This window comes from Anolis sagrei, chromosome 1 (genome assembly GCF_037176765.1).
Source record: "Anolis sagrei isolate rAnoSag1 chromosome 1, rAnoSag1.mat, whole genome shotgun sequence".
Lineage (NCBI taxonomy): Eukaryota > Metazoa > Chordata > Lepidosauria > Squamata > Dactyloidae > Anolis > Anolis sagrei.
In genome coordinates this window covers 59,839,849-59,866,497 of record NC_090021.1, presented here as the reverse complement: position 1 = coordinate 59,866,497, position 26,649 = coordinate 59,839,849, and the positions used below count along the sequence as shown (strand labels likewise).

General features: G+C 37.1%; 1 protein-coding gene across 2 annotated transcripts in view; it reads left to right on the top strand.

Annotated features, from left to right (window-relative positions):
• MAP3K21 (mitogen-activated protein kinase kinase kinase 21) overlaps nucleotides 1-18,416 on the top strand; it is a 53,331-nt gene extending 34,915 nt beyond the window's left edge. Inside the window, exons 3-11 of one of the 2 annotated variants that reach the window (XM_060753833.2) lie at nucleotides 149-297; nucleotides 1,365-1,540; nucleotides 2,939-3,179; nucleotides 4,580-4,702; nucleotides 9,615-9,731; nucleotides 10,258-10,408; nucleotides 12,132-12,226; nucleotides 14,466-15,224; nucleotides 16,639-18,416. In XM_060753833.2, coding sequence (XP_060609816.2) covers nucleotides 149-297; nucleotides 1,365-1,540; nucleotides 2,939-3,179; nucleotides 4,580-4,702; nucleotides 9,615-9,731; nucleotides 10,258-10,408; nucleotides 12,132-12,226; nucleotides 14,466-15,224; nucleotides 16,639-17,021 — 2,194 coding nt within the window. In that variant the 3' untranslated portion in view covers nucleotides 17,022-18,416. The remainder of the gene's footprint in view (nucleotides 1-148; nucleotides 298-1,364; nucleotides 1,541-2,938; nucleotides 3,180-4,579; nucleotides 4,703-9,614; nucleotides 9,732-10,257; nucleotides 10,409-12,131; nucleotides 12,227-14,465; nucleotides 15,225-16,638) is intronic. The other variant, XM_060753835.2, reaches the window with a different exon arrangement.
• Nucleotides 18,417-26,649: the final 8,233 nt, after the last annotated feature.

Genomic DNA, 26,649 nt, shown 5'->3' with positions numbered 1-26,649 from the left:
AATAGTATTTTTCAAGGCTTTGTTTTTCTACCAGAATATTGTCTAGACATAGCTGCTGCCCTTTCATGCCCATTACTAAGCCATGTGTCAACATTAAATATACACCTTTATTTATTTATTTATTTATTTATGAAACATTTATTTTTAGTTATGGCGTATTGCTGTGGGAACTGCTTACAGGAGAAGTTCCTTACCGTGGCATTGATGGTCTTGCTGTGGCTTACGGCGTTGCTGTCAATAAGCTTACTTTGCCCATTCCATCTACCTGTCCTGAACCATTTGCTAAACTAATGAAAGGTACTTGTGCTGCTTATTAAAACATCTGCTTTAAGATTACTTGCATGTTGTCTGTAATACATGTTATTTTTTTAAGTTTCGGCATTTCATTTGATAATGTATTAACTTCTGTTCAGATGCAGAAAAAGTTGATTCTTCATTTCATTGCAGTTCTGTACTAAAACTATTTTAACACAGTCAGCACAGGAACATTAGTGTATTCCTAAAGCTACATTCATATTTTAAGGGTTTCCTTTGTTATTCATTCAGTAAGTCATATTTTACCTTTCCTTCAGGAGGAGCTCAAAATAGGCTTATAGCTTTACAAGCTCTGATGTGAATTTTAAACATTTACTCCAGTGGTTCTCAAGCTGTGCTCTTCCAGATGTTTTAGACTTCAACTCCCATAATTCTTAATAGCTGGTAAACTGGCTGGAATTTCTGGGAACTGAAGTCGAAAGCACCTGGAGGAGCACAGTTTGAGAAGCACTTCTTTATTCTATTAAGTTCAAGATTGAATGTGTGTCTGTCTAAGCCTAGCATTTTAGCCAGGACACTACATCTGCTTTTTAGTACCAAATATCTTCACAATAAGTTCTGAAAAATGATAATAAAATAAGAACTGCATTCACCACCAAACGTTTGCAGATTTGATTATTCACACATTTGATTAATATTGTCTCATTAAGAGACTCTAGGTCAGGGGTTCTCAACCTGTGGGATCCCAGGTGTTTTGGCCTACAATTCTCAGAAATCCGAGCCCAGTTTACCAGCTGTTAGGATTTCTGGGAGTTGAAGGCCAAAACTTCTGGGGACCCACGAGTTGAGAACCACTGCTCTAGGTCCTCCATTGTGAGTCTGTGGTAAACTTCCTGTGGAGTCACATCAGATAACCTAGAATGGTGTTTTCCCAGTTTTAAACTATCCAACATTTTATTTATATAAGCAAGTTTTCCATTTACATAAGGGCCCTCCATCCCTGCTTCCAGCAAATATGGTGGGCTGACTGTAGTTTAAGAATGTGCATAAATCGGATTAGAACCAAATATTCCTCTACTCTTCTGACTAATGTAACTGATGAATTTTAGACTGCTGGGCACAGGATCCTCATATTCGACCTTCGTTCACCTTGATTCTTGAACAGCTTACTGCCATTGAAGGGGCTGTTATGACTGAGATGCCTCAGGAATCTTTTCATTCCATGCAAGAAGACTGGAAACTGGAAATCCAAGAGATATTTGATGAGCTGCGGACCAAGGAAAAAGTGAGTAAATTTCGAAAGAAGGACAATAATATTGAATTGATGGCATAATTTTAAAATGCACCAGGATCATAATTGGGCATTTGAATTGCTTGTTTATCATCTCTTATTCAGTGTTAAACAAACAAGAATAGCCGATACTTTAGGGTTAGCATGAGAATAATAAATTCATTGTCCTTGTCTATTCTGAATCCAGTCTAATATATTATGAGAATTATTGAGGTTATATGTCTTGTCTTCTACCCTGCTAAAACTGCATAATACATTTAAATATTTCTAATCTAATTGATCCTAATGAGATCCACTCTAAAAGCAATTATTTCATTTGTTCAGTATTAATTTTGAATGTTTAAATCAGTTACCATCGTTCTAACATGCTATTTTCAACATATTCTAACATACTAAGAATCTTTTTATGTAATCGTTTAAGATAGAAAATGAAGACAGATAATTTTATAGAAGTCTTCTGTTTATTTGGCAGGGATTTTTAAAAATTGGTTCCTCAGATTGCATTTCGACTGTTTTCACTTTCGTCTGTTACTGTAACGAGAAATAATTGTACTTATGTGGTTATTTTGTTACTTTTCAAAGAAGTAACCATGTTAATATCTTGCAACATAAAAGGGAGTAAGGAAATGGAAGGTAGCACCATCTTTAAAACAACCTCATTTTTACAGTTTCATGAGTTTTTGTTGATGTAAACCTACTTTCTCAGATACAGTACAGAGTGATATTCAGCCATAGGATTTAAAGCATATTTGCTCCATTTTGGGAGTGTGATGCAAAGTAATAGAAACTAGAAGGGTGTAAGTTGGGTCCCTTGCCCTAAATTTTCAAAGAGCTCGGCACAATCGTACAGTCCTTTCCAATTTTTACAGTGATTAGCTAATGCTGATGTGTAAAAGCAATCAGTCTGTTTACCAAAAATCAGGTTTTTTTAGGTTCAAAACTTTTTAGGTTCAAAAGCAGTTCCTTTTGTTACAGTAGCAAAGACTCTTGTATTAATATATGTAGCATGACAGGAAGTCATTGTTTTTGTTTATATTTCTGTTTGTGGATTAGAATTTGTAAATACAGCTCAAGATGTTTCTTTCTAGTCTTCCTTTGTAAGTTCCTTGTTCAAGGAGCACAACCTTTAAATCCTGTCCTGTATGAAATATTGGTTGACATACACTATTCTGTTAATTCCAGACTTGTGGCCCATTATTACTGTGCACAGACACACTTCTGTTTGTCCAGTGTAGAAGATAGGTTGTTTGGGTTCCTCATGTGTATGTGTGTTGGTTCAGAGTGGGCGTATCATTTAAAGACTCAGAAGGTCTGCTCTCCACAAAGATTCAGCATATTTTTATCGTAAGGCACAAGTTTATGTCCTAACAAGTACTTCAATATCTGTTTTAGGAGCTTAGGTCACGAGAAGAAGAGTTAACAAGAGCTGCTCTTCATCAGAAGTCTCAGGAAGAATTGCTGAAAAGACGCGAGCAGCAGCTAGCAGAACGAGAAATTGATGTGTTGGAGCGAGAACTCAATATTTTGATATTCCAGTTAAATCAAGATAAGCCCAATGTGAAGAAAAGAAAGGGGAAGTTTAAAAAAAGCCGACTAAAACTTAAGGATGGGCACAGAATTAGTCTGCCTTCAGGTTCGTTTCCTTCCCTTCCTTTGTCTCTCAAGCTAATTTATTTAGGATTGCTAATGAACTTGAACAGTCAGATTTTCGAGTTGGAAGACTCAGAGGTTATATTAATCTAATAATATCATCTTATTCATATAAAACATGTGTCAGAAATGCAAACTTTTTGTGGAAGCTTTAAGGCCAAAACTCTTATATGTTTAGCTTGTATGTTCAGTCATACTAAAGACAAATGAAATTACCAGAAATAATTATAGTCAGGAAGATTGCCTTGCGATATAAGGCTGTGGGTACCACTCTTGCCCTGTTGATCCCACATTATCCTTGCATTCTCTTCAGTGTGTCTATTATTGATGGTTCAAGTGTGTTTAAAAGGACAGCACATAGGTACGCCTCATTAATTAGCAGACTGTTTTAATTTGGGAATAAAATTGGGAATATAAATGTGAGCCAAATCAGATAGCAATGTACCATAGTTACTGATTATCTGTTCATCATAAGGCAATAGTTGAAGTGGTTTCTAGCAGCAACAAGACAGCACAGAAAACCCATCTTTGTCATCAGTGAGATGTGTGCTTCTAGCAGGGCAGCTTTCATTTCTGATGGAGATAACTTTCACAGTAATCTCTCTCTTCTTACCTTGCTGCCATTTTACCTTCGCTCTTGCACCACTCCTAGACTAGTGTAGTTATGCCATTCAATAGGAGTGCAGTCCAAGTATTAAAATTATTTCCCAGTTTTGTTTACATGGCCATGCCCTTAACTTTCAATTTGATGGTATCATATTAAGTCATACTGTTTATTCCTTCCGCATCCATCTTTTCATCTGCACCTTTCTAGTAACTTTTTCACCTTTTGTACTTGGTTCTTTTTCATGGGTTATAAAGCCGAACAATCTGTGAAGATTGACCTGAAAGCAAACTGCAGTCAGTTTCTAAGAGCCATGTACATGACTATTAAAAAAGAGTTGTGCAATGTTTCCTGGTGTCTGGATGTGGAGATACATTTGTACCTCAGTTAATGAAGTAGATGTCTGACCTTCCATGAAAATAACTTTGTGAAAAGAAATATCTTTATCAGAGGCCTTGTTAAATGATGTGCGTCTGTAATATGTTTAGATTTACAGACAACAGTTTCTCTGCAGTCATAAAGGTGAGATGAGGCAAATAGTATTCCAAAGCCCAGTTGGTGGGGATGTCCCTTTTCGATATATTCCTAAGTTAGCATGTCTAGAATGTATTACATTTATTAAAGTCAGAGTAGAATTGAAGTTAAAACAGATTCTTAATTCTCTGGTTCTGCTACATCTAAAGCAAGTCTCAAAACTTGATGTGTTGTTGTGTTAGTCCTGAATTTTTGTTTTTAAAGAAAGGAACACTGGAACATAACTTATTCTTTATTTGTAACAGATTTTCAACATAAGATAACAGTGCAAGCTTCCCCAAATCTGGATAAACGAAGAAGTTTAAACAGTAACAGTTCTAGTCCACCAAGTAGTCCTCCAATAATTCCCCGCCTTCGAGCTATACAGTGTAAGTCTAAAGCATTTTTCGTATTTCTTCCAGTTTAAAATGGTCTTAATCTGTTATCCTTGCAGGTCACTTTTATTTGACTAAAGCTGTGGTCCTGTACTTGTTTACCCATTGAGCGCAATGTCACTTCTAATCAAACGTGCATGAGATTGTGCTGTGAAATGCTGTTAGTATTGGTGATGGTAAAGTAAAACATACTTTCAGGGGGATTGAATAGAGTGGCAAAAAAGAAAAAGAAAACATGTATTATTCCAATACATTTCATAATTGTACAAATTTGCAGTTTTAAGAGCTTAGCTAATCATGCTTAATACTGGTACACACAAACCTTTAACTGTGCCCAAGATTTGGTTTAAGCATCACACTAATGTATAATTGGAACTTCCAATCCAAAGTAGTTCATGGTCACTTTTCCTCCTTCATTTTCCACCTTCTCTCTCCAGGTGCCATGGCCTCTAATAGTAGAACTATGGTCATAACTCTGTTGGTCTATGCCACACTTTAATTCTTTGGATCTGTAGGCTTGCTATTGATCATGCATTATTATTCTAGGTTGTCTGCTTCTTCAAAATTGTGACTTTTCAAGTCCAAACCACAGTTTGACATTTTCTGAAATGGTCCAAATAGGCTGTGATAGGAGATGGAATTTACATGGAAGAGGAAGAATTGCCCCAAAATAATGTCTTGTCTGATTTTGGTCCCTTAACCACTATTTAAGGATATATCCTTAACCACTATTTAAGGATTTTTAGTGTATGTTATGTAGTAGTAGTTTGGTATGTGTTGTCGTGATTTGCTGTACACTGTCTTTTCCATGTTGCTGTTCACCGCCACGAGTCGCCCTAGGGCTGAGAGTGGCGGTCAATAAGTGCAAATAATAAATAAATAAATAAATAAATAAATATCCAGATATGTCTTAGAGGTCAGTCCAGGTAAATCACATTATTTTGTGTGGAAAAATATTAATGACCTCTATAATAATGTAAGATGCTGGTTAAGCCTTTGTTTATTACAGCTTAACTCAGGAAAACCAAAGTAAATAAGCAAAGCAGTAATAGGGCAAGAATCAGCGCTTCTTTTGTTTTTAAGAGGGCCTAATCAAAAATAGTCTCAAAAACAAGTTATTCCTTGTTATTTATTGTGTATAAGCCTAACACATGCAAGTGTTTTCAACTGAAATGTAGGCAAAACAGTTCTATCAGTACTAGTGTGTTTATTAGGGCTGGGCGGTTTCGTTTCATTAATTCGTAATTCGTTAAAAATTCGTTATTTTTTTATAACGAAGCGATAACGAACCATTCTGGAGCAACTTAAAAACGAAACGAATTTTTAAATTCGTTTCGTAAATGCTTCGGATTCGTTATGTATTTGTTTCGTTATCGGTTTGAGGTCGTTTCGTTATTATTTCCGCACGTCTGGGGCAAGTTTTATAGTTGTTTTTTGTTTAATTAGTGAAAAAAAATTATAATATCACACCAACAGTCAACAACAGAGGGGGAGGGAAGCTTCAGAAGTTCCCCCTGTCCCATTTGGAGGTTTTTTAGCGTATTGCGCGGTCGCGTCCGCCATTAACGAATCGATTCGTTATTGTTTCGTATTTGTTTCATTAATGTTTCGTAATTTTTTTTACATTTATGAAATTTCGTAAATATCGAAATTTTTAAAAGAAAAAATTCGGAATTCTTTTAAATATCGAAACGCAAAACCCCCCAAAAAACGAATCGATTTTAGAAACAAATTTTTCCGTTGTTACCCAGGCCTAGTGTTTATATCATGGTATATGTGACTGGTACATGATTGTATTTGTTGGTACAGACATTCGAAAATCCTTTATTTTTATTGTTGTTTGCTGCATTTCCTTGTCAGCTCAGGATGTAGGGACAGATTCATATCCCACAAAAATAATACTTCAACACCTTTTAGCAAACATTTTTTGCAGATCTAACAAAGTATACATGTGAATGAAAATGACCAGGTCAAGTTATGCCTTGCATAAGTAAATAAAAACATGTTGACTTTTATAGAGACCATCTGAAGATTTGTTCTAAAAACTTCCACGGATGACTTTTTTTCACTCACTTCTACTTCTGTTATGATTTCTTTTCTGATGTTCATACTTAGAGACTAGAGATCTATGTTTTTTTTTTCAACACACTGGAGATCTCCATTAAGATTTATCTTTTTTCTTATGGTTTTGCTATTCACACAGTAATAGATTCTGGATGCAGCGGTTATGTACCTTGCCTATTGTAGGCAGCCTCAGATGACTACTGTAGGACCGACTAGAGTAAAATTCTAATCTGAACAAACTTTATTTTGTTTACTGCTGCAGACTGCTGCAACATTGGACATTTTGTTTCTACAGCGCTCCTTCAGAGCGTACACAAATATTTTTAATCTCAACATGTCCATTCTCCACTTAAATTAAGACAATGAGCAGTGGGACTAGGGGGGCATACAAAGACTTTAGAAAAAGGAGCAATTTTGTCTGAGATGTCTTAAAGAGGAAGATAAAAGTCAAATCCCCTCTGAACAAATTTTACCAAGAAACAAATTCTGTAATAATTTTACTTTAAGACACTCCTAAATCAGAAAGAACCTGAAGGCAAACAGCATCAGCAAATGGCTAAGTATCCTAAAGGCACCAGATCCTGATCTTGGAAGCTAAACATGGTCAGCGTGGTTAATACTTCAGAGGAAGAAACAGACAAAACCACCTCTGAGGGGTGTTTTTGCCTAAGAAGACCCTATGAAAATTATGGGGCTACTGTGAGAGGTGACTGAAGTTACATATACAGACACCCCCCCCCCCCCCAGTTACGAACAAGATAGGCTGTGTAGGTTTGTTCTTAAGTTGAATTTGTTTGTAAGTCGGAACAGGTACATTTTCACTTCACTTTCTCTCCCTATAATAACTGGATTATGAAAAATTTGGCTTGTTATAGAAACAAAGCTTGGTGAGAAAGCTTCAGTTCAGACACATTTTCTCCATGTTAACTCTTCCAGGGTGAATTTCCCTACTTAGGAGTATATTTCCCTCACTTCCTGTTGACTCAGCCCCATTCTTAATTATGAGTAATTTGAAGTCATATGTTTGTAACTCAGGGACTACCCATACACACACACATACAGATAGTTGTACAATCCATCCATTTCTATGCAAACTCTTGGGATGACTTAGAAATGATAAGAACTGAGAGTTATTTCCAAAGTCCTGCTGTCAGGAAAAAAGTGTAAGAATTATAGTTCAATGTTACTGTAGTAGCTGTGTAAGTTCTAGCAGAACAACTAATATTGCTCAGCAATGGCTTGTATTAACACTTTGTCAACTGGAATCAAAGTACTGGATTTTCACATGCATGGGAGTTAATGTAGAGTGTCCACAAATATAGAAACTTACACAAGAATAATGGCATTACTGGACACAGCTCTATATCACAGTGTGTTCTTGGCTATATTTCAGAGAAAGGAACTGGCAAAACTACTTCTGAATATTCCTTACTTAAGACAGTACTATTCATAGGTCACTATAAGTTGGCAGGTGTCTTGAAGGTATATACACATGCACACATGCTTAACTGCCTATACAGATTGATTAACTATTTTATTTCATATTTTTTAAATGGCAAAAATGACTTCAGAAAGTGGTATGGAAAAGAAGGGGAAACGTGTGGGCAGTGTTAAATAGAACAAAATGTTCAGGAGACAGAATGAGAGATAGAGATAAGAGATTGTTACATTCAGTGTATTTCCAAATATTTTCCCACTGCATTCAGCTCCCAGTGCTGGTTAATTATTCAGTATCTTCTGTTTGAGAATAATAAATTATCACTCCTGTTTCCCAGAACTGAAAAGGACTATTGTCTGTCAGTCTTTCAACCTGAATGTCTTGTAAACAAAAGATTATTTTCTTCTTGTTAAACACCATTTTCTTAATCCTTTGTTCCCATTTTCTTCTGTTCTTTCACAATTTATAGATAACAGTGAAGGAGAGACTTGTACTGACATTAATACTTGTGTACTTATTTGGTAAAGCTTTCTTACTCAACCAGTACATTTCTCTTCTTTCCTGGTTTGGGCAGAAATATAGTGGCATATGAAGAAAACATGAGTATCTTCATTGCAACCCAAAATTTAGCTAGTGATCTATTTTTGCCTTTGTGAAGATTCTTCTTCTATGATGATAATATGATCTATGGATCTGTCCTTTTGGCTTTTACGAAAACATTGAAAAGGCTCATTATAATACATTTCTTTACTGTTGATCATTCTTCAAATTGGGTGTTGCTATTTTATTATAACGATTCTCATGAACCATAAGGTGTAGTGATAACACCAAATATGTTAAACTTTAAAAGACAATTAGACATGCTTTTAAAAATACAGTTTTATTAGTTTACTTTTAGTAGCACAGTATTTGTAAAGATGGATACTAATTATAATCTGTCATCTTTGTAAAAATGCTGGATGTGATTTTACATTCTAGTTCACTTCTCCAAAATGTCTTCTTTTAAGACAATATATATTAATTGTTTGGGGATTTATGTATTAATCCATGTTATCTGCAACAGGAAGGATATAGGTCTTTATTAATTAATGGTAGTCAAGAGGGTATAAAAATATATAATTTTGTCAAAGAGGCTGAAGTGGCTTGAATAGTTACTAACAACTTTAATAGCTTCTTTAAGCAGGCAAGGTATTACTGACTACTAGCCTTGATGGCGATATATGAACATATCTGTCTTTGAATGTAAATTGCTGGGGAACACAGCCATGTTGCTTTCTATTCCTAAGATGCATTTAAGGGCTTTTTACACAGGTTAAGGACACTTTTGTTGTACTGGTATTGACACAATATCAAGCTGATGTACATCTTTGTATTTTCATCTATGTTCTCTAATTGTTTCTTCAGTGATTTCCAATACTGACTCCAATACAGCTAATGGGCAAAGAAACAGTATATATGTGTACCATCAAGAAGTAGATATAACAAGTGAATATGAACTTCCCAGTGGGGTTAAGAAAAAAGGCAAGATCACATTAAGTCATACAAGGTGTTGGTTATATTAATTTCTTAGCTAAATTTTCTGTGAAGTGAGAGGCTGAACACTGGATATACATTTCAGAGACTTCCTTGTGGACGACAGCACATAATGTTAATTCTATGCTAAGGCATAATTCCCCTATGAGAAGATCCCACAAAAAGCTTTTTGCGCCACTTTACTGGTGTATCATTATATGTGTTCAGCATCTACATCTTTCTTTGCATAAATCTAATTAGGAAGAAAAATAAAATAAAAGCATGAACAGAAATCAATCACTTTTCACTGATTGGTTTAATGCCTTTTCTTTACTTTCTGTTTCGGTGGATTAAATCATTCTCTTTTTTTGAATCACTTGATTGATCTTCCTATCCTTCAGTCACCTGGGGAAATACTGTCTTTCACATAAGTGTAATGTGACTGCTAGAATTGTCACATTTTCAGTGATGCACTGTCAAACTGCTGATGCCTTGCTGCTTAGCATTGTTATTGAGTTCCTTCATTATTCTGCAGTGACTTCAGATGAGAGCAACAGAACCTGGGGAAGGAGCACCGCTTGTCATCAAGAAGAATTTGAAGACGTGAAGCGAAGCTTTAAAAAGAAAGGTTGTACATGGGGACCAAACTCAGTGCAAGCAAAAGAGCGCTCTGATTGTAAAGAGAGGTATGGCTGCTATGTGACATGGAATATATCAGACAAAATAAATCTCAATTTCCAATATATGTATACCAATTTGCAGTTTAAAAATCCCAAAGGAGTTCACAACCAAAACAGATACTATAAAATAATGGGCCAAAATAATTAACAGGAAAAAAATACCATAAAGATAGCAAAATCCACAACAGCTCTCATTAAATGCTAGAAAGAATTAATTCAGTTAACAATTAGGAAACTAAAGTAACTTTTATTATGAATTTCCCACATGGTCCCTATGTAAGCCACCCTGAATCCCTTCGTGGAGATGGTGATGGGATATAAAAATAAAGTTGTTGTTGTTATTATTATTATTATTATTATTATTAAATTAGTTTTGTTTCCTGCCTTCTGTCTATGGCAAGCATTTCTTATTGGATCTGCTCTAGTCAACTTCTTTCCTTTCAGCCTTCTTCTCTCACATTCTGGTCTTTATAAAAAATACAGCTCCATTTTGAGTGCATAGCTCTTACAAATCTGAATTTGAATTATTACTATCGTTTTTGGACTGCCATTTTTTTCTGAGAAACTCTGCAACATTTTTTATAGGCAGGAACAGCATGTTCTTCTCTCATCTAGGATCAGCTGTCCCAATTGAATTTGGCTGGTGTGGATGGGTGAAAAAATATAGTTGGTTCTGGATAAGAATTTACCCAGATTTGCAAATTTCTTTGTTTCTAGAGCAGAAAGAAATTTTAATGAAGGAGGGAGGGAATAGGTTTATCCATGCCTACAATGAATAATTCAATGACTTGGCAAGTCAAAATTTCATGAACCTGAGCTTAATTTTGGTAGGTTTTGTTTTTTGTGTTAAAATCAATATATTCTGTGAAGTATACATTTTAACTGAACAGCAAAGCAAATCTCATAAAAATAGAAACTACATTTCAGCTTTTTTGTTCAGTCTCCATACATTTAAAACCATGTAAAATATATAAGATTAGAGAGAAGATTTTAGGGAGACCATAGGCAGTGGGTCTCTGCTTTAGCTTGATAGCACAACTTTACCTGAACTATTCAAGGAAATACATAACTCCTATGGCCCTGAACTCACCTTAGTAGTTTTCAAAAACTAGGACAATATGGCATAGACAGGAGACAGAAACTTACTGCATGCATTGGATGGCTGCTACTTCTTCTGATTTTAAACATCCCTCATCAGAATTTGCCTTCTCATTCTCTCCTTTTGTGTTGAGTGAGAGTTTGTTGGTGACGAGGGTGCTTTCCAACTTTGTACATTATGGCATACATGAGTCAAGGATGAATAAGGGAGACAGGATCCAAAGTGGATTGCATCATTTAAGGCAGGGGTCAGGAACCTTCGGCTCTCCAGGTGTGGTGGACTTCAACTCCCACAATTCCTTGAGGCTCGGCATTCACCCCAAAGGCTTACCTTGGCCTCAAGGAATTGTGGGAGTTGAAGTCCACCACACCTGGAGAGCCGAAGGTTCCCCATGCCTGATTTAAGGGGTACATCATGTGGGAGCTTCTTGTACTGTGATGTATTAAATCACTTTAAACTGTTTTTCATTTAGGGTGGTGCCAATGGCCAGCTGTGGCCAGCTAACTCAATACTATTGCAGTTGCTAAAATATGCTCTCTTGTGCAGAGTGGGTGGGTTGGGCCATTCTTTTCATGCCCCAGATTATGCTATTTATATAAAGAGCCTGATTTCCTTTGTGTCTCTTTTCAGAATAAGACCACTCTCAGATGGCAGCAGTCCATGGTCAACGCTTTTGATGAAGAATCAGAAAGGTGACCCATTAGCTTCTTTGTTTTTGGACCAAGGTAAGCGTGTATATAACTGAATACTGCTTTTATTTTTCTTGATCTAGTGGAAGTTAACAACAAGTATTAAGCCACAGATTTCAAAGTGCTTAGAATTTTGACTTTATTTCAGAGGATCTGAACAAATAGGTAAATGATTGGCTTTCTGAAAATAATACCAGGTGCATATGAACACCTCAAATCTTAAGTATTGGCAGGAACAGGTATAGCGTGTGCATTTCAGTTTTGACTTTCAGGTTGCTAATTGCTTTGTCACTCCTGACCCAATTTCATATTTTACAAGGTCCAGGCAGTCCCCAAGTTACAAACATCTGGCCTACAAATGACTCATAGTTAAGAACGGGGGTGATAGTACAGGAAGTGAAAGAAATCTACCCCAGGAAGGGAAATTCACCTCTGAAAGAGTTATCACATGGAAAAGGTGTCTTGATGAAGCCTTATCACCAATCTTTGTTTCCACAATAAGCCATTTTTTTTTCAAAATGTGATTATCACAAGGACAGAAAGGTGAGGTGAAACCTTCTGAACAGGGGCACAGACAGCAAACTAACATTACAGTGGTGTCAACCCTTCCCTATGCTATCTACCCCCGCCCCCCCCCCTCTATATATATGGGGTGGAGTTACACTTAATAAATGTACCTGTTCTAACTTATGAACAAATTCAGTTTAAGGACAAACCTACAGAATCTATCTTGTTCATAACTGGGGTTTGCCTGTAATGAGTTATAACTTCTGCTGATGGATGGATAGACAGATGCATGTTACATCATTCTGTCAAATATCTCTCATAATATTACACATATCACTCAAAAAGGAGAGCAGAAAATCTAACCAAGAATTTGGACAACAACTTTAAACACAAGAATGATTAAAAGACCTAAAAGAGGGATATTTACTGTCAGATGTGTTCAGAGATACTCAGAACTCGGAAAAGTTACTTCTTTTCTGAAACCCCAAGAATTCTTAGACAGCATGTTTACTGAGAGTTCCTATTGGCTGTGCCGCCTGAGGTAAATTAGGAGCTGCAGTTCAAAAGAACAATGCTTCCAGGCATGATACAGTGGCCAATCATAACATTTGGTGTCATTTGCAACTTTTAGAAAATCCAAATCTAGGTGCTGTAGTTCTTATTTAATTTGAAATTGAGTGTAGAAGATTAAGTCTGTGAGCTGAAATTGCCCATACTGCTGCAAAACAATGGTTTAGATCAATTTTTTACCTCATTTTACCCTGATAGACCTTCAACAAACGTTAAAATCTGCTCAGGGATGTGGGCTGGGCTGGGCAAAAGGAGATGTGATGCAGCATCACTTTTAAATATGAATTTTGTCCCACTCCAGCAGAGACCTTTGAGATGGAACATGGAATTACAACCTGTAACCCCTGCATTCTACACCTGATCATTGATATGATTTGGTTGGGTTGTATGCTTTATGTTAGTTATAGAATGCCGGAACAGCAGTAACAAATTTGAAGTAAGCAGAGAGATGCAGTAATCTTACCGGATAGCTAGAAGCCATGTTCTGAGAAAGCATTAGCTAGGTTACATGGGGGACGGTACTCCTGTGTCTTTAATCATTAATAAATCCTTGGTCTGGAAGAAGTATCATACATAGGCATACAGTATGTCTCTGTCCCCCCCTCCACCACCACCCCTTCACCCTTTATCTGCTACAGCTCCCTTACACAATATACTGGTCTGTTTCTGTAGCTCGATGAATAGCAATTCATCATTTTCCATGCTGCATATCCAGCCACAAGAACTTAACTGGATGCTTCTCTGCACCTGCTCTTCTGTTCACTACCCAGCAATAGCTGTGTTGAGGGAAGGGGCTTCAGCAGCTAAAATGTGGGTTTGGATAAGTGTCATAGTTACAAGAGACAGAACTTTCTGATATTTCTTCTCAACTTCTGATATGACAACCATTAAAGCTGCAATGCTCCCCTCTCATATTCAACCTGGCAACACAAATCCAAATGAATTCACCATGAAGCTGTGCAGAAATACTGTAGATCCAGGTAACCATGCCAAAAATGTTTTTTTTCCCTTGGTTGAGATTTCTACTTTCCTTGACAAGCAGAAAGTATGTATAGTATCTTTTACCCTTTGTGTTTGATCCCACATCACAACTGCATTGAGAAACCATAGACCCTAGTTTGTTGGTAATGTCATATATGTAATTGTTTAAAGATCTGCATTTCATTACAAAGGTCTGAACAAATTTATGCCTTTACAGAACAGAGGCTCTCCTCCGAAGGTCTGGATATTAAGCGACCAAAACCATTAAAATTGCCAAACCAGGCCTACATTGATCTACCTCTATGGAAGGATGAACAGGGACTAAATTGTGCAGAACAGGAGAGCACTGAAGAAGGGAATTCAGCAAGTTCTGCAAGTAGCACTCCACAAATGACTCCTACAAATAGCCTGAGTAGAACATTACAGAAAAAGAAAACTGATTCTGTGCTGTACGGATGTACCGTCCTTCTTGCATCCATAGCTCTGGGGTTTGATATTAGGGACTTGAATAAATGGCAGGTTTCAGAGGAAGCATTGCCCAAGGAAGAAAAGAAAAAACGTGATGGACTATTTCAACGAGCTTCTAAGTTTCGCAGGAGTTCAAGCCCTGTGAGGTTGCAGTCTAAAAAAGAGGAGCCGCACATCCCTTCACCGTGTCAGTGTGCAAATACTGTGAATCTTCTGTCTATGCCTTCTGTTTCCACAAAATGTCTTCTTCATTCTGACAATGAAGATACAATTGTGAACATGCCACCAAGGCATGGAGAAATTCCCAGTAAATGCTTCTCACCAGAAAGCCCTGATAGCAAAAGAGAACATGTGGCCAAAGCTGACCCTGCCACTGATTCGAATGTGCCATCTCCAAGTCTTCCTTTGAAAAAAGAAACAGTGTCGGTAGAAAATGTTATTTCCTCAAAAGCAAGAGTTTGGAGTCACAGACGAACCATGTCAGATGGAAATCCGTGCCACTCCACAAGTGAGTAGAACAAAGTGTCTATGGTGGCTTTTACTGTGATAAAAAAGTAATACTGAACATATTTTTATTTATTGTTCATTAGCTACAACTTGCACTATCCTGTTCCCTTGTTATTGTTTACAGTTGGCCATGTTTTACAACCGTTCTCACCATAGGTTATTGGGCACTGTTTTGAGTTTAAATTATTGTTTTATATGCTTTTGGTTTTATTTTGTATTGTACTGTGTGTTTATTTTATGCATTGTTTTAGGCACATTGTGCCATTTGTAAGCCGCCCAAGTCCCTTCAGGAAGATGGAAGCAGGGTACAAAAATAAAGTTATTATTATTATTTATTGTACCTCTAAGTCAGTGGTCAGGGCCTTTGGGAGTTGGGTGCCCAACATCTGGAGGACCACAAGTTTGGCACCCCCGTATAAGTAATATCTCCAAAAGAAGCAATGAAAATATTTATATACTAATGAATTTTGGGATTGAAAGAAGCTGGCTGTGAGTATTTCTACCATTAGTGGCTTTGCCTTACCTGGATCCTCCATGATATTCAAAAAGTGGGGAATGCATACCACAAAGATGGTCAGAAAAGAGTATGAAATATAATAATAATAATAATAATAATAATAATAATAATAAAACAACTTTATTTATACCCTGCCACCATCTCCCTGAAGGGACTCGGGGCAGCTAACCTGAGACCAAGCCCAAACAATTACAATAGAGCAAAAGTACATAAGAAACAAACAATAACATCAAATAAAAATACTTAATAATAACATATTAATGCAATGAAAATAACAAAACATAATAAAAACAAATGATAAAATGCTAATGGAATTAGAGCGAGTTGGACCAAATGTGATGGGTAAAATTTATAAAACCCATGGGTGAGATAGATAGAAGATGCTATGACTAGTGGGAGGCTCGGATGGGATAACAATAAAGTTATCTCAGTGATTGATAGAAACTCATATACTACTTGCAGACAATCCTCGATTGGGAAGGTTTTCTGCAACTCCAGCTAATAAACTACTTGGTGCTGTGAAAAATCTCTCTCTGAGATTCTACAAAAGAATTGTGGATGAGAAATGCAAATAATACAATCTAATATAAGCCTTTTTCTAGTGTCCACATACATATGATTTTTTTCTGTACAAATACAGTGGAAGTAAGGCATATAGATGTACAGATCCAGATATCTAAGACACAGAAAGGTTTTATTTCATCACAAGCCATGAATTCTGACATTAGCAATCCAGAGTTAATTCGTCACATCTAGCTTCTCGGAAGTTCTGCTTCACAACTTCTTTCTTTTAGATTTGCCCAAATGTCAATCATATATGTCACTCTCTTTCTTCTATTTGTTAAAGTATCTTAAGGTTATTTGGCATTTCTCCTTCTTGTCTTTCTTCTCCCCATAGCGAATGGAATTTCTAATGGGACTACAGATACTCTGCATGCTCCATCCCTCCAGCAAAGAAACTTTCATGCGGAGAAGCATGGACCTGTCAATATTATACCAAGACCTCGACCTTCTTCTTTAAGAAGCAGATTGGATCCATGGCAGGCTGTTTCACAGAATGTGAAGCCAAGCCCCTTTGAGATGGATAATTCAGAGGGCAATAGAAGTTCAATGACAAACTCACCAGCAGACACTGAAGAGAGAACTAAATCCCATATGCCCACTTTACTTGACATTGACGTAGAAGGTCAGAACAGTGACTCTACCGTGCCGTTATGTAGAATGAAGAATAAAGCTAGTCGACCATCAATATATGAACTGGAGAGGGAATTCTTGTCTTAAGTGCCTTGGATTTTTAATTCCATTTTAAAGAGAAATTCTTTTTAGAGATTGTTGCTTGTGCATACGACAGCCTTTTTCTAAATATTTTTTTGGATAGGGGTGATATTACACCAGCTAAATAAAATATTAAATATAGAAAGGATATTCCAGGTGAAAGCCACTTTGGTATTGGTGTTCAGTTACAGTATTCAGGAAGAATATATACATATGAAAATTGATAAATTTCTCACAATTTTAACTTATCTCTCTTTTTACCAAATGTCAAGTCCCCTTTCTGAATTCCAGTTGAAGTTTTAGCTACAACTTTTTTCCATAGCCTGTTCAATCAAGAATATACTTGAAGACCCATGAAAACTAATTATAAGTAAAAGCATTTTTGTGATATATGGCTTTAACATTATTGTGAAGATGTATTGTTTCATCTGTGAAACAGAAATGCTGATGACATTTAGTAATCATGCAGTCCTATTTTAGAATGCAGCTATGCTATAGTAAGAATTAATGTTATCCTAATTTCAGCAAAGCTAGCATTTTACCCAAAGTAAATAGCTACTTCTAATCAATTTTGTTCAGCAAGGCCCCTTCCACACAGCCCTATATCCCAGAATATCAAGGCAGGAAATCCCACAGTATCTGCCTTGAATTGGGTTATTTGAGTCCACACTCAGATAATGTGGGATTTTCTGCCTTGATATTCTGAGATGTAGGGCTGTGTGGAAGGGCCCCTAGATGCACATTTAGGGTCACAGTTCTCAACTGAAAAATATTTTCACTAGGCAATCTTCAGAGACAATGATTTGATTAAAATATGTAACATCTTTCATGTGAATTCCTGTTATGTATGGGTAAATATATACTCTGGTATATATGCATCCATTACTCCAGTTTCCATTTTAAAAAGGAGTAATATTAATTTGATCACAATTTCAAATTTCACGGGTGAGGTGTTGGGGAGAAAATCAGGGAAAAGGCATTTTTAAATTAGAAAAAAAAATCTGTTGTTTTTAATGTCTAATATAAGAAACAATCTTGTTAGAAAATAAGTTATTGAAAATGTTCAAATCAGATGTATGTTTTACTGTGCCAACTCTTTATATGAATTTGTTTTGTCAGTGCCTGGTCTTCAGAAAGATAAAACCTTATAAATCTTCTCACTCTGTGTCATTAAATGTAGATTTTTTATAAAAAAAATAGTAGTCATTACTCATTGATAAAGGCATATTTCAAAGGTTTGGCATGAACAGTATTTATTTTTAAATGAATTCTTGAAGGTATTTTGAGATATTGAGGCATTATGAAATTCTATGATAATATTTTGTGTTCAATTCCTCTAAATTGGACCTTGTCCAGAAGTTATTTTAAAAACCCATTAGATTTCCATATGATATAGAAATAAAAATGCTCACTAAATAACAAGTTATTTTATACCTCTATGTCTTTGTGTTTTAAAGATCCAAATAGCGTGTTGCTTGAGTATCAGGTACTTGTGCATTGGGACACATATCCAAAAAGTTTTTCATACTCATTTACTCATCACAAACCCCAGCAGCCTGCTCAACATAGATAATGATGAAGAATATTCAATTTTGGTCAAAAAGGCTTTGAATGGCTTCATGATTCCCATTCTGGGTTTAGCTACAGAGGCCAAAATGAGAGCATTGCCTTTTCAGAAAAGGATTCTGCTTCCCAGTTATTTTTGTAGCTTTGCAGAGGTTCACACCTAGAAGTCTTATATTTTCTGTGTTCACACTCCCTTTTTACTTTTCCTTGCCATTTTTCTTTGAATGCCTCAACTATTCAGTATCTTTAAGGGATATGATCCCGGCCAGCCCATGGTTGCCTGAAACCACAGATATACCCCATTATATTAAAAGGTCTACCATACCATAGAGTCATGTTGGAGGACTTAGAGATTCATTTCCACCCCAAATGTGGATTAATGAATCTGAAGATGGATTTTGTGGTTATCGGGGATTTACTGTACAGGGTTAGTCAAAACGCATAGGCCAATAAGCCATTCAATTGAATGGCTTATTGGCCTATGCATTTTGACTAACCCTGTATTTCAGAATGCTCAACTGCTATAATTTTCAAAATTTGGGGAGGGATGGCAATCTTCATTTCAGTGGCCAAGAGGAGAATGGTCTCATTTTCATCACCTCCCATCTATAAACTGTTCCTACCCCTGATATACACCATAGGGAATCTCACTCCATTCAGAGTGTGTTTCAGAAGACACTTTAGGAGTGGGAGGAGCAGTGACACTCTGTGGTGAAGAGAGGAGACCAAGCAACCTAAGGGTGCCCAGGAGGAAATACACAGCCTTTCATGCCCTCCTACCTCTTCATTTGTTTCATATCAAACACAATTAGATTTTGTTGTTTAAAAAACTTCATAAACTTTCAGAGCCAATTGGAAAAATGCAGTCCTCTGTTTTAGAGTCTTAGATTGGATGCCAGATCCAGTTAAAGCTCATGACAAAGGCTTTGTCTGAGATGAAAATTTCAATAGTGCATTTGTGTTCTGCTTTTTGGTGCCTGAACAATTATTCCAAACAAATCTTACACACTGAAGAGGGGGCAAGCTTTTTTTCTGCTCTAGGGACTAGGACATGGAGCAATGGACTCACATTGCAGAAAAAACATATTCCACCTAAACATTAGGAAAAACTTCCCAGTGGTTTAGCAGTGAAATATCCTGTCTCAGGGCATGGTGGAGTCTTCTTCTCTGGGAGTTTTTAAGCAGAGGCTGGATGGCCACCTGTCAGGAGTTCTTTGATTCTATGTTCCTGCATGGCAGTGGGTTGGACTTGATGGTGCTTGTGGTCTCTTTCAACTCTATGAATCTTAATTTAACCAGGTGGTTGGTTTCCTTGTCCAAGCTACCAGAGGTACCCCACCCCACCTCAGATTCATGGTTTAGCTGTGACAAACTTCCTGAATGGCTATTCTGTGACTGGTGAAGAGTGTGGAGGATTATTAAGTATCTAACTTCATAATCATACTAAATAGCAAATACAGACTAATGACTCCATAGTACAACACCTTAGAGCAGTGTTTCTCAGCCTGTAGGTCCCCAGATGTTTTGGCCTTCAATTCACAGAAATCAACAGTTGGTAAACTGGATGGGATTTCTGGGAGTTGTTAGGCCAAAACACCTGGGGACCCCCAGGTTGAGAACCACTGCCTTAGAGGCCAGATGCTTCTCTAATTCCACCAACTCACCTGCCATAGAATGGCCTTTGAGGGGAATAACTGCAGAAAAATCTTGAATCTTGGGTTCAGAACTGGAAAGCCTTTGTGACATTCCATGTGCAATATCCTAGGGCAGTGGTTCTCAACGTATGGGTTCCCAGGTGTTTTGGCCTACAACTCCCAGAAATCCCAGTCAGTTTACCAGCTGCTAGGATTTATGGGAGTTAAAAGCCAAAACATCTGGGGAACCACAGGTTGAGAACTGTCCTAGGGAATGTAGGAACTCTACCAATGTTGGTTGTACAGGTTTTCTTTTATAAAACAAGTTATTATTTTAAAAATAATAATAATAATAATAATTGTTTCTCTTCACTACTATGTAGATGTGCTATTTTCTGACAAACAGTACTGTGTGCAAAATGTCATATATTGTGCAGTACTTTTTCTGATGTTGCCCCTGTGCATGTTGAATTGGAAACATTCACTAGGTTCATTTTTCATAACTTGCTGAGATTTGCAAATTTATTCACAAATTCAGTGAAAAGAAGGTGAGACTTTTAAATTAAAAATGAAAGTGGTAGAAAGTGAAACTGACTGATTTGTCCATCTCTTGATTTTAGTTGGATCAACTTTACTCCACTAGCGGAAGAGTGGGAAGAACTGACTTTTGTTGATTTTCAGCCACATTTGTTCCAAATACAATATTCACAAATAATGCTGAATTAATTCTACAAGGAACACTCTTGAGTTCCAAGAATGGTAGGATGATAAACACACTAAAATCAGCTATCTTAGATTTAATGTTGACATTTTTACACTGGGTTTTCTTTGCTTCACAATACCATATGCTGAAAAGGTACCTGCCCAAATTCCCATCTAATTAAAATTCCCTTATTGGTGTATTAGGATACACCAATTAAAATGTAAGGAAAGAAGTTCAGATCTCATCACACTAGAGAATGAATTCACGTTAAATCTGGTTGCTGCCCCCTAAGAATTCTGGGGTTTGTAGTTTAGGGAGGAGCTTTTAACAGCCTCACTAAACTACAAACTCCAGAATCCAGCAGGAGGCAGAAACCAGATTTGAAGTGAATTCATTCTCTAGTGTGATGAAGTAGTAAATGTAGAGGACAGAAACAATATTTTCCTGGAAGAAGGAAGGGAAAAATATAAAATATTCCTATAAAATATTGAAGACATGTCAAAATTTGACTTTCTGGTACATTGTGTTCTATACTTCACCATCCAGTTGCTTTCTTCTCATCTGACATGAATATTTGTATTGTGGAGGAGTTTCTTTGTCAATGTGGAAAACAAATGTTCTGTGCTTTCAAGTTAATTTCTGCTTATGGAAGTTAGCAGAAAGAAAGTTGTTGACTTAAGTAACATAGCGACCATACTGTTTTACATAGTTGTCTGTTAGAGTATATCCATGAGGGTGACCATGTGGCTATGTTGATTCTCCTTGAACATCTCAGAGGCATTCAGTTTTTCACCTTTTGCTTCCTGTGGCCTTTGCAGGATTTTGCCTTATTTCCAACTATTTTAAACATGTACATGAAACACATTGTTTAAAGGAAGTCATCAGAACATCTGAGCTGAAGAATAATCAGTATGTTGTTGGCAGATGGCAGGCACTATGGTTTTCATCACATCTTCAGGGAATGGAAATCCTTCACTGTTGGGTGTGGGAGACAAAATGAAGATAATTTATTTTTATTTATTTTTATTTATTTTCTGTATTTAGATCCTGCCCTTCTCACACTGAAGGGGACTCAGAGCGGCCTTACAATAGGCAACAATTCAATGCCACATATTCCATACAGATAAGCTGAAGTGGACATTCTGACCTGGAGCCAGATCAATATCCTGTTCAAATGGGGTTCCTTCACTTTTGCTCCTTCACTCAGGATGGTTTTGAAGACTCAGGAATTGTTAGTGACTTGGCATATTTTTTTGCTAGCTTCATGAAGTATGCCAACATTTTCAGTTTTAAAAGTTTATTTAATTATTTATTTGCTTTATTTATATACCACTTTTCTCAGCCCTCAGGCGACTCAAAGCGGTGAACAACATTGATACAAAACATCACGAGACAAGTATAGGGCAATTAAAAACAATTGTAACATAAATCATTAAGTTAGACCTCACTTGAGACTTTCATGCTTTCATAACTACTTAGCATGCTATAATGCATTCTGAACCAGACTGGCAACCACATATTATTCTGCCTCTGTAGTATCCATTTGTAGTATCTATATTTGGGAATGGTTTAGCAGAACAATTATTATATGTTTCTTTATTAATATTGAAAAAAAATACAACTTTCCAAATGAAATGCAGATACATGAAAAGATTTACCTAGTTATGCTATTTAACTATTTTCTAATAGCAATAAAAGCTTAATCTCCTTCTTCCCAAGGCATGTTAAAATTTGGTGGTATTATAAACTGACAAGTGCAGTAGCTGAGAAAAGAAGTATAGTGTTTGGGGCATAATCATTTCTGGCATGCATCTCTGTTCACTAGGTAGTAGTAATTGCTCTGTCAAGACCTCTAACACAGCTCAGGATTGCTGTGCTGTTTATAGCTCTCTTGGCTGGGGGATCTTTTAATTGTTCATTTTACCACTCTAAAGCTGTCCTCTGAATTGGGTTCATGATTCTTTGTCACATACAAAGGAGAAAGCTGCTGTGGATAACTCAACAGGTGTGTGGTTTTTGAAGGGTTCAGAGGTCCTCCTGGTCGATCGTAAACTGGATCAGGGTTTGGACGGGGTTGCACTCCCCCTGAAGTCACAGGTCCTCAGTTGGGGTATCCTCCTGGACTCATCACTTACGCTTGAAGCTCTGGCGTCGGCGGTGGCCGAGAGGGCCTTTGCTCAACTAAGACTCGTCCGCCAACTGCGACCGTACCTCATGAAGGCGGATCTGGCCAGGGTGGTCCATGCCTTAGTCTCCTCCAGATTGGACTACTGTAATGCACTCTACGTGAGGCTGCCCTTGAAAACTGCCCGGAAGTTTCAATTGGTCCAGCGGGCGGCGGCCAGATTGTTAACTAGTGCTCTTTACAGGGAGAGGTCAACCCTCCTGTTTAAGGAGCTCCATTGGCTGCTGTTCATTTTCCAGTCCCAATTAAGGTGCAGGTACTTACCTACAAAGCCCTAAACGGTTAGGGACCCGCCTACCTGCGTGACTGCATCTCTATACGAACCCACACGATCTCTTTGATCATCTGGAGAGGCCCTGCTCGCGATCCCACCTGCATTGCAAACGCGATTGGTGGGGACAAGGGACAGGGTCTTCTCAGTGGTGGCCCCTCGACTCAATCTAATCACCTGCACAGCAAAAACAGTTTCTGCCAAACTGGTTCCAAACCAACCTCCCCAAGAGCAGTCAGTACAGATGAGCCCTACATTCAAGTGAATTGAACTGATTTATAGAGACACATCTCTGAATTAACCAAACCTATCCATTGTGCCATGGGTAAATATGGGTAAATATGCACATTATTGGAAACAAATAGGGACATGAGTATTTGCTCACTTTAGCTCATTATAGTTTTCAAAAATTAAATTATCTAATAGTTGAAAATAAGTTAAATCTTGTAACAGGTTGATTTTTTTCCCCTTGCAGATAAGTGTACACTGTTGAGTTCAGGAGAAGCTGCAATATTTTTGAGGGACCAAAAGTCTATCTGTAGTAGTATCTTTACATATCTACTCAAGCCACCAGAGGGCGATGCTGCATTAACTTAATTTTGCTTGCATGCCTTTATACATTTATGGATACATTGGTTACATTTCCAATTAGATAATAGTTTCGACAAGTTATTTCATCTAAGTGATGGATGTCAAAATTGGCCAAACTTTAAATGATGGTGTCAAAACTGATCAGAGCTTCACTGCTTCTGTTTAATTGACCCCTCCAATTGTATTTTTTTTTGTTGCCAAAAATGAATTGTTTTCAATTCCGCATCTTTTCTTTTGGGTGGGTGGACTTCTCCATTAATATTCATTTGCTGAATATTCACAAGAACTACAGTAATGTTTACAACAGGTATCTCTTTCAGCAGTGACTTCACATGTTTCTTGGTCTCCTTTGCTGCTCATGCTGCATAATAATAATAATAATAATAATAATAATAATAATAATGACAGAGTTTTGGAGCACAATACTCCTGACCTCACGATCGTGTTAAAAAACAAATTATGGATCATCGATTTTGCAATCTCAGGTGACAGCAGGGCTGATGAGAAACAATTGGAAAAGCTGACACGATATGAGGATTTAAAGACCAAACTACAAAGACTCTGGTACAATCCAGTCAAGGTGGTCCCAGTGGTGATCGGCACACTGGGTGCAGTGCCTAAAGACCTTGGCCTGCACTTAAACACAATCGGCGCTGACAAAATTACCATCTGCCAACTGCAGAAGGCCACCTTACTAGGATCTACACGCATTATTCGCCAATACATCACACAGTCCTAGACACTTCTGAAGTGTCTGACATGTGATCGAATATAACAACCAACTGAGTGATCTTGTCTGCTGTGGATTCATCTTGTTGTGATTCAAATAATAATAATAATAATAATAATAATAATATCACACCGTCCTAGACACTTGGGAAGTGTTTGACTTGAGATTTTGTGATACAAAATCCAGCATATAGATCTTGTTTGCTGTGACATACTGTGTTTTTGTGTCAGTATAATAATAATAATAATAATAATAATAATAACTTTATTTATATTCCGCCCTATCTCCCCAAGGGGACTCAGGGCAGATAGTTCTATTTCCTTGTTCTACTGTTCTGCTATCTAGAAGATAAGATTCAAGTCTAAAAATAAAATTTATTTATGTTTTTATATATTTTACTGCACATATCCTGAAAGTAATTAAATACAATATTTGGAATAATTTTGTGTGTGGAGCAAGGTTGAATACATTTAACCATCAGATTAAATGTATCTGATTAAATGTATCTGTGGTGGCGCAGTGGGTTAAACCCCTGTGCCGGCAGGACTGAAGACCAACAGGTTGCAGGTTCAAATCCGGGGAGAGGCGGATGAGCTCCCTCTATCAGTTCCAGCTCCTCATGCGGGGACATGAGAGAAGCCTCCCACAAGGATGACAAAAACATCAAATCATCTGGGCGTCCCCTGGGCAACGTCCTTGCAGACGGCCAATTCTCTCACACCAGGTCGCTCCTGACACGACCAAAAAAAACCCCCCATGATGGATGATGGACAAATTGGATTTTGAATATATTATCGTTTCAACCTGTATTCCCATTCAAATCCATTTTAAAATCCCAAAAGTATCATGGTGATTGAAAGTTTATGTCTTAAAACAGCTTGGAAAATGATTTTTAAGAGGAATAAGTAGAGCCAAAAATGTGTAGTGGTTTGAGGGTTAGACTCCAACTTTGGAATCCAGGGTTCAGCTCTGCATCCAACCATGGAAATCCACTGGATGACTTTGGCTGAGTTACACATAGCTCCAAAAAACACCATGCTAGGGTCATCTTTGGATCCTCATACTAGACACACCTTAAAGGCACAAACAAAAACAATGAAATATAGCATTTCTTTGAGGTCTAGACCTCAAAACTTCCACATTCATAGACTTAAATGAATTTTAAGGTATAAGGAAGCCCTTCATCTTAGCAGGTAAGCTTTTAATTCTTCTTACATGAAGCCAATTTCAGGGAAAAGAAAACATTAATTTCCCCATCTATTATCATTGAAATACCATTATGAAGAGTCTTAAGAGAACAAAGTATACTTCGAAGTCACCACCATGTATTCAGAAGACCTTACTCCAAAGTAGATAGTTACAAGACAAATTCCTTTATTATTCCTGCGAGGTCTCAATAGAGATAGCTATCCTGATATATATTACTGCTGGATCATCTTGTAAACTTTTGTTTGATGATTTCTGAGGAGGCTCAGCCACAAAGAATAATGGTGGACCAATTTTGTTTGATCATGTGGTCTTGTCTTTCAATTCCAAGGTCAGTGTCAACTTCGTATCTATTCTCCTTATGACACTTTTCCAAGCTATTGCCTGGGTTTTGGACTCTTCCCGGAGTCATCCAAACAGTGCAACGGCAGCATCCCGATGAATCCTAAAGCTTGATGTTTGGGGCTTGACCTATACATTTAGCAAAATATGATATTATTAAAGGCCAAAGTGGAAGAATGTACTCATACAAGTTAAGACAGCAGATATAGGAAAGCATTTGTGAAACTCTTTTAAGTTATTTCGATTAAGCACCTCCAGAAAGAAAGACAAAATAATAGATGGTGTCTTCTGGTAGAAAGCAGCTTCCTATGGCCTGAATTGAGTAAATTGCCCCAACTAAAAGGAGACATATTGAATCAATGAAAGCGATTTGAGTTTTGACTACCATTTATTCAATGTGTGTGCT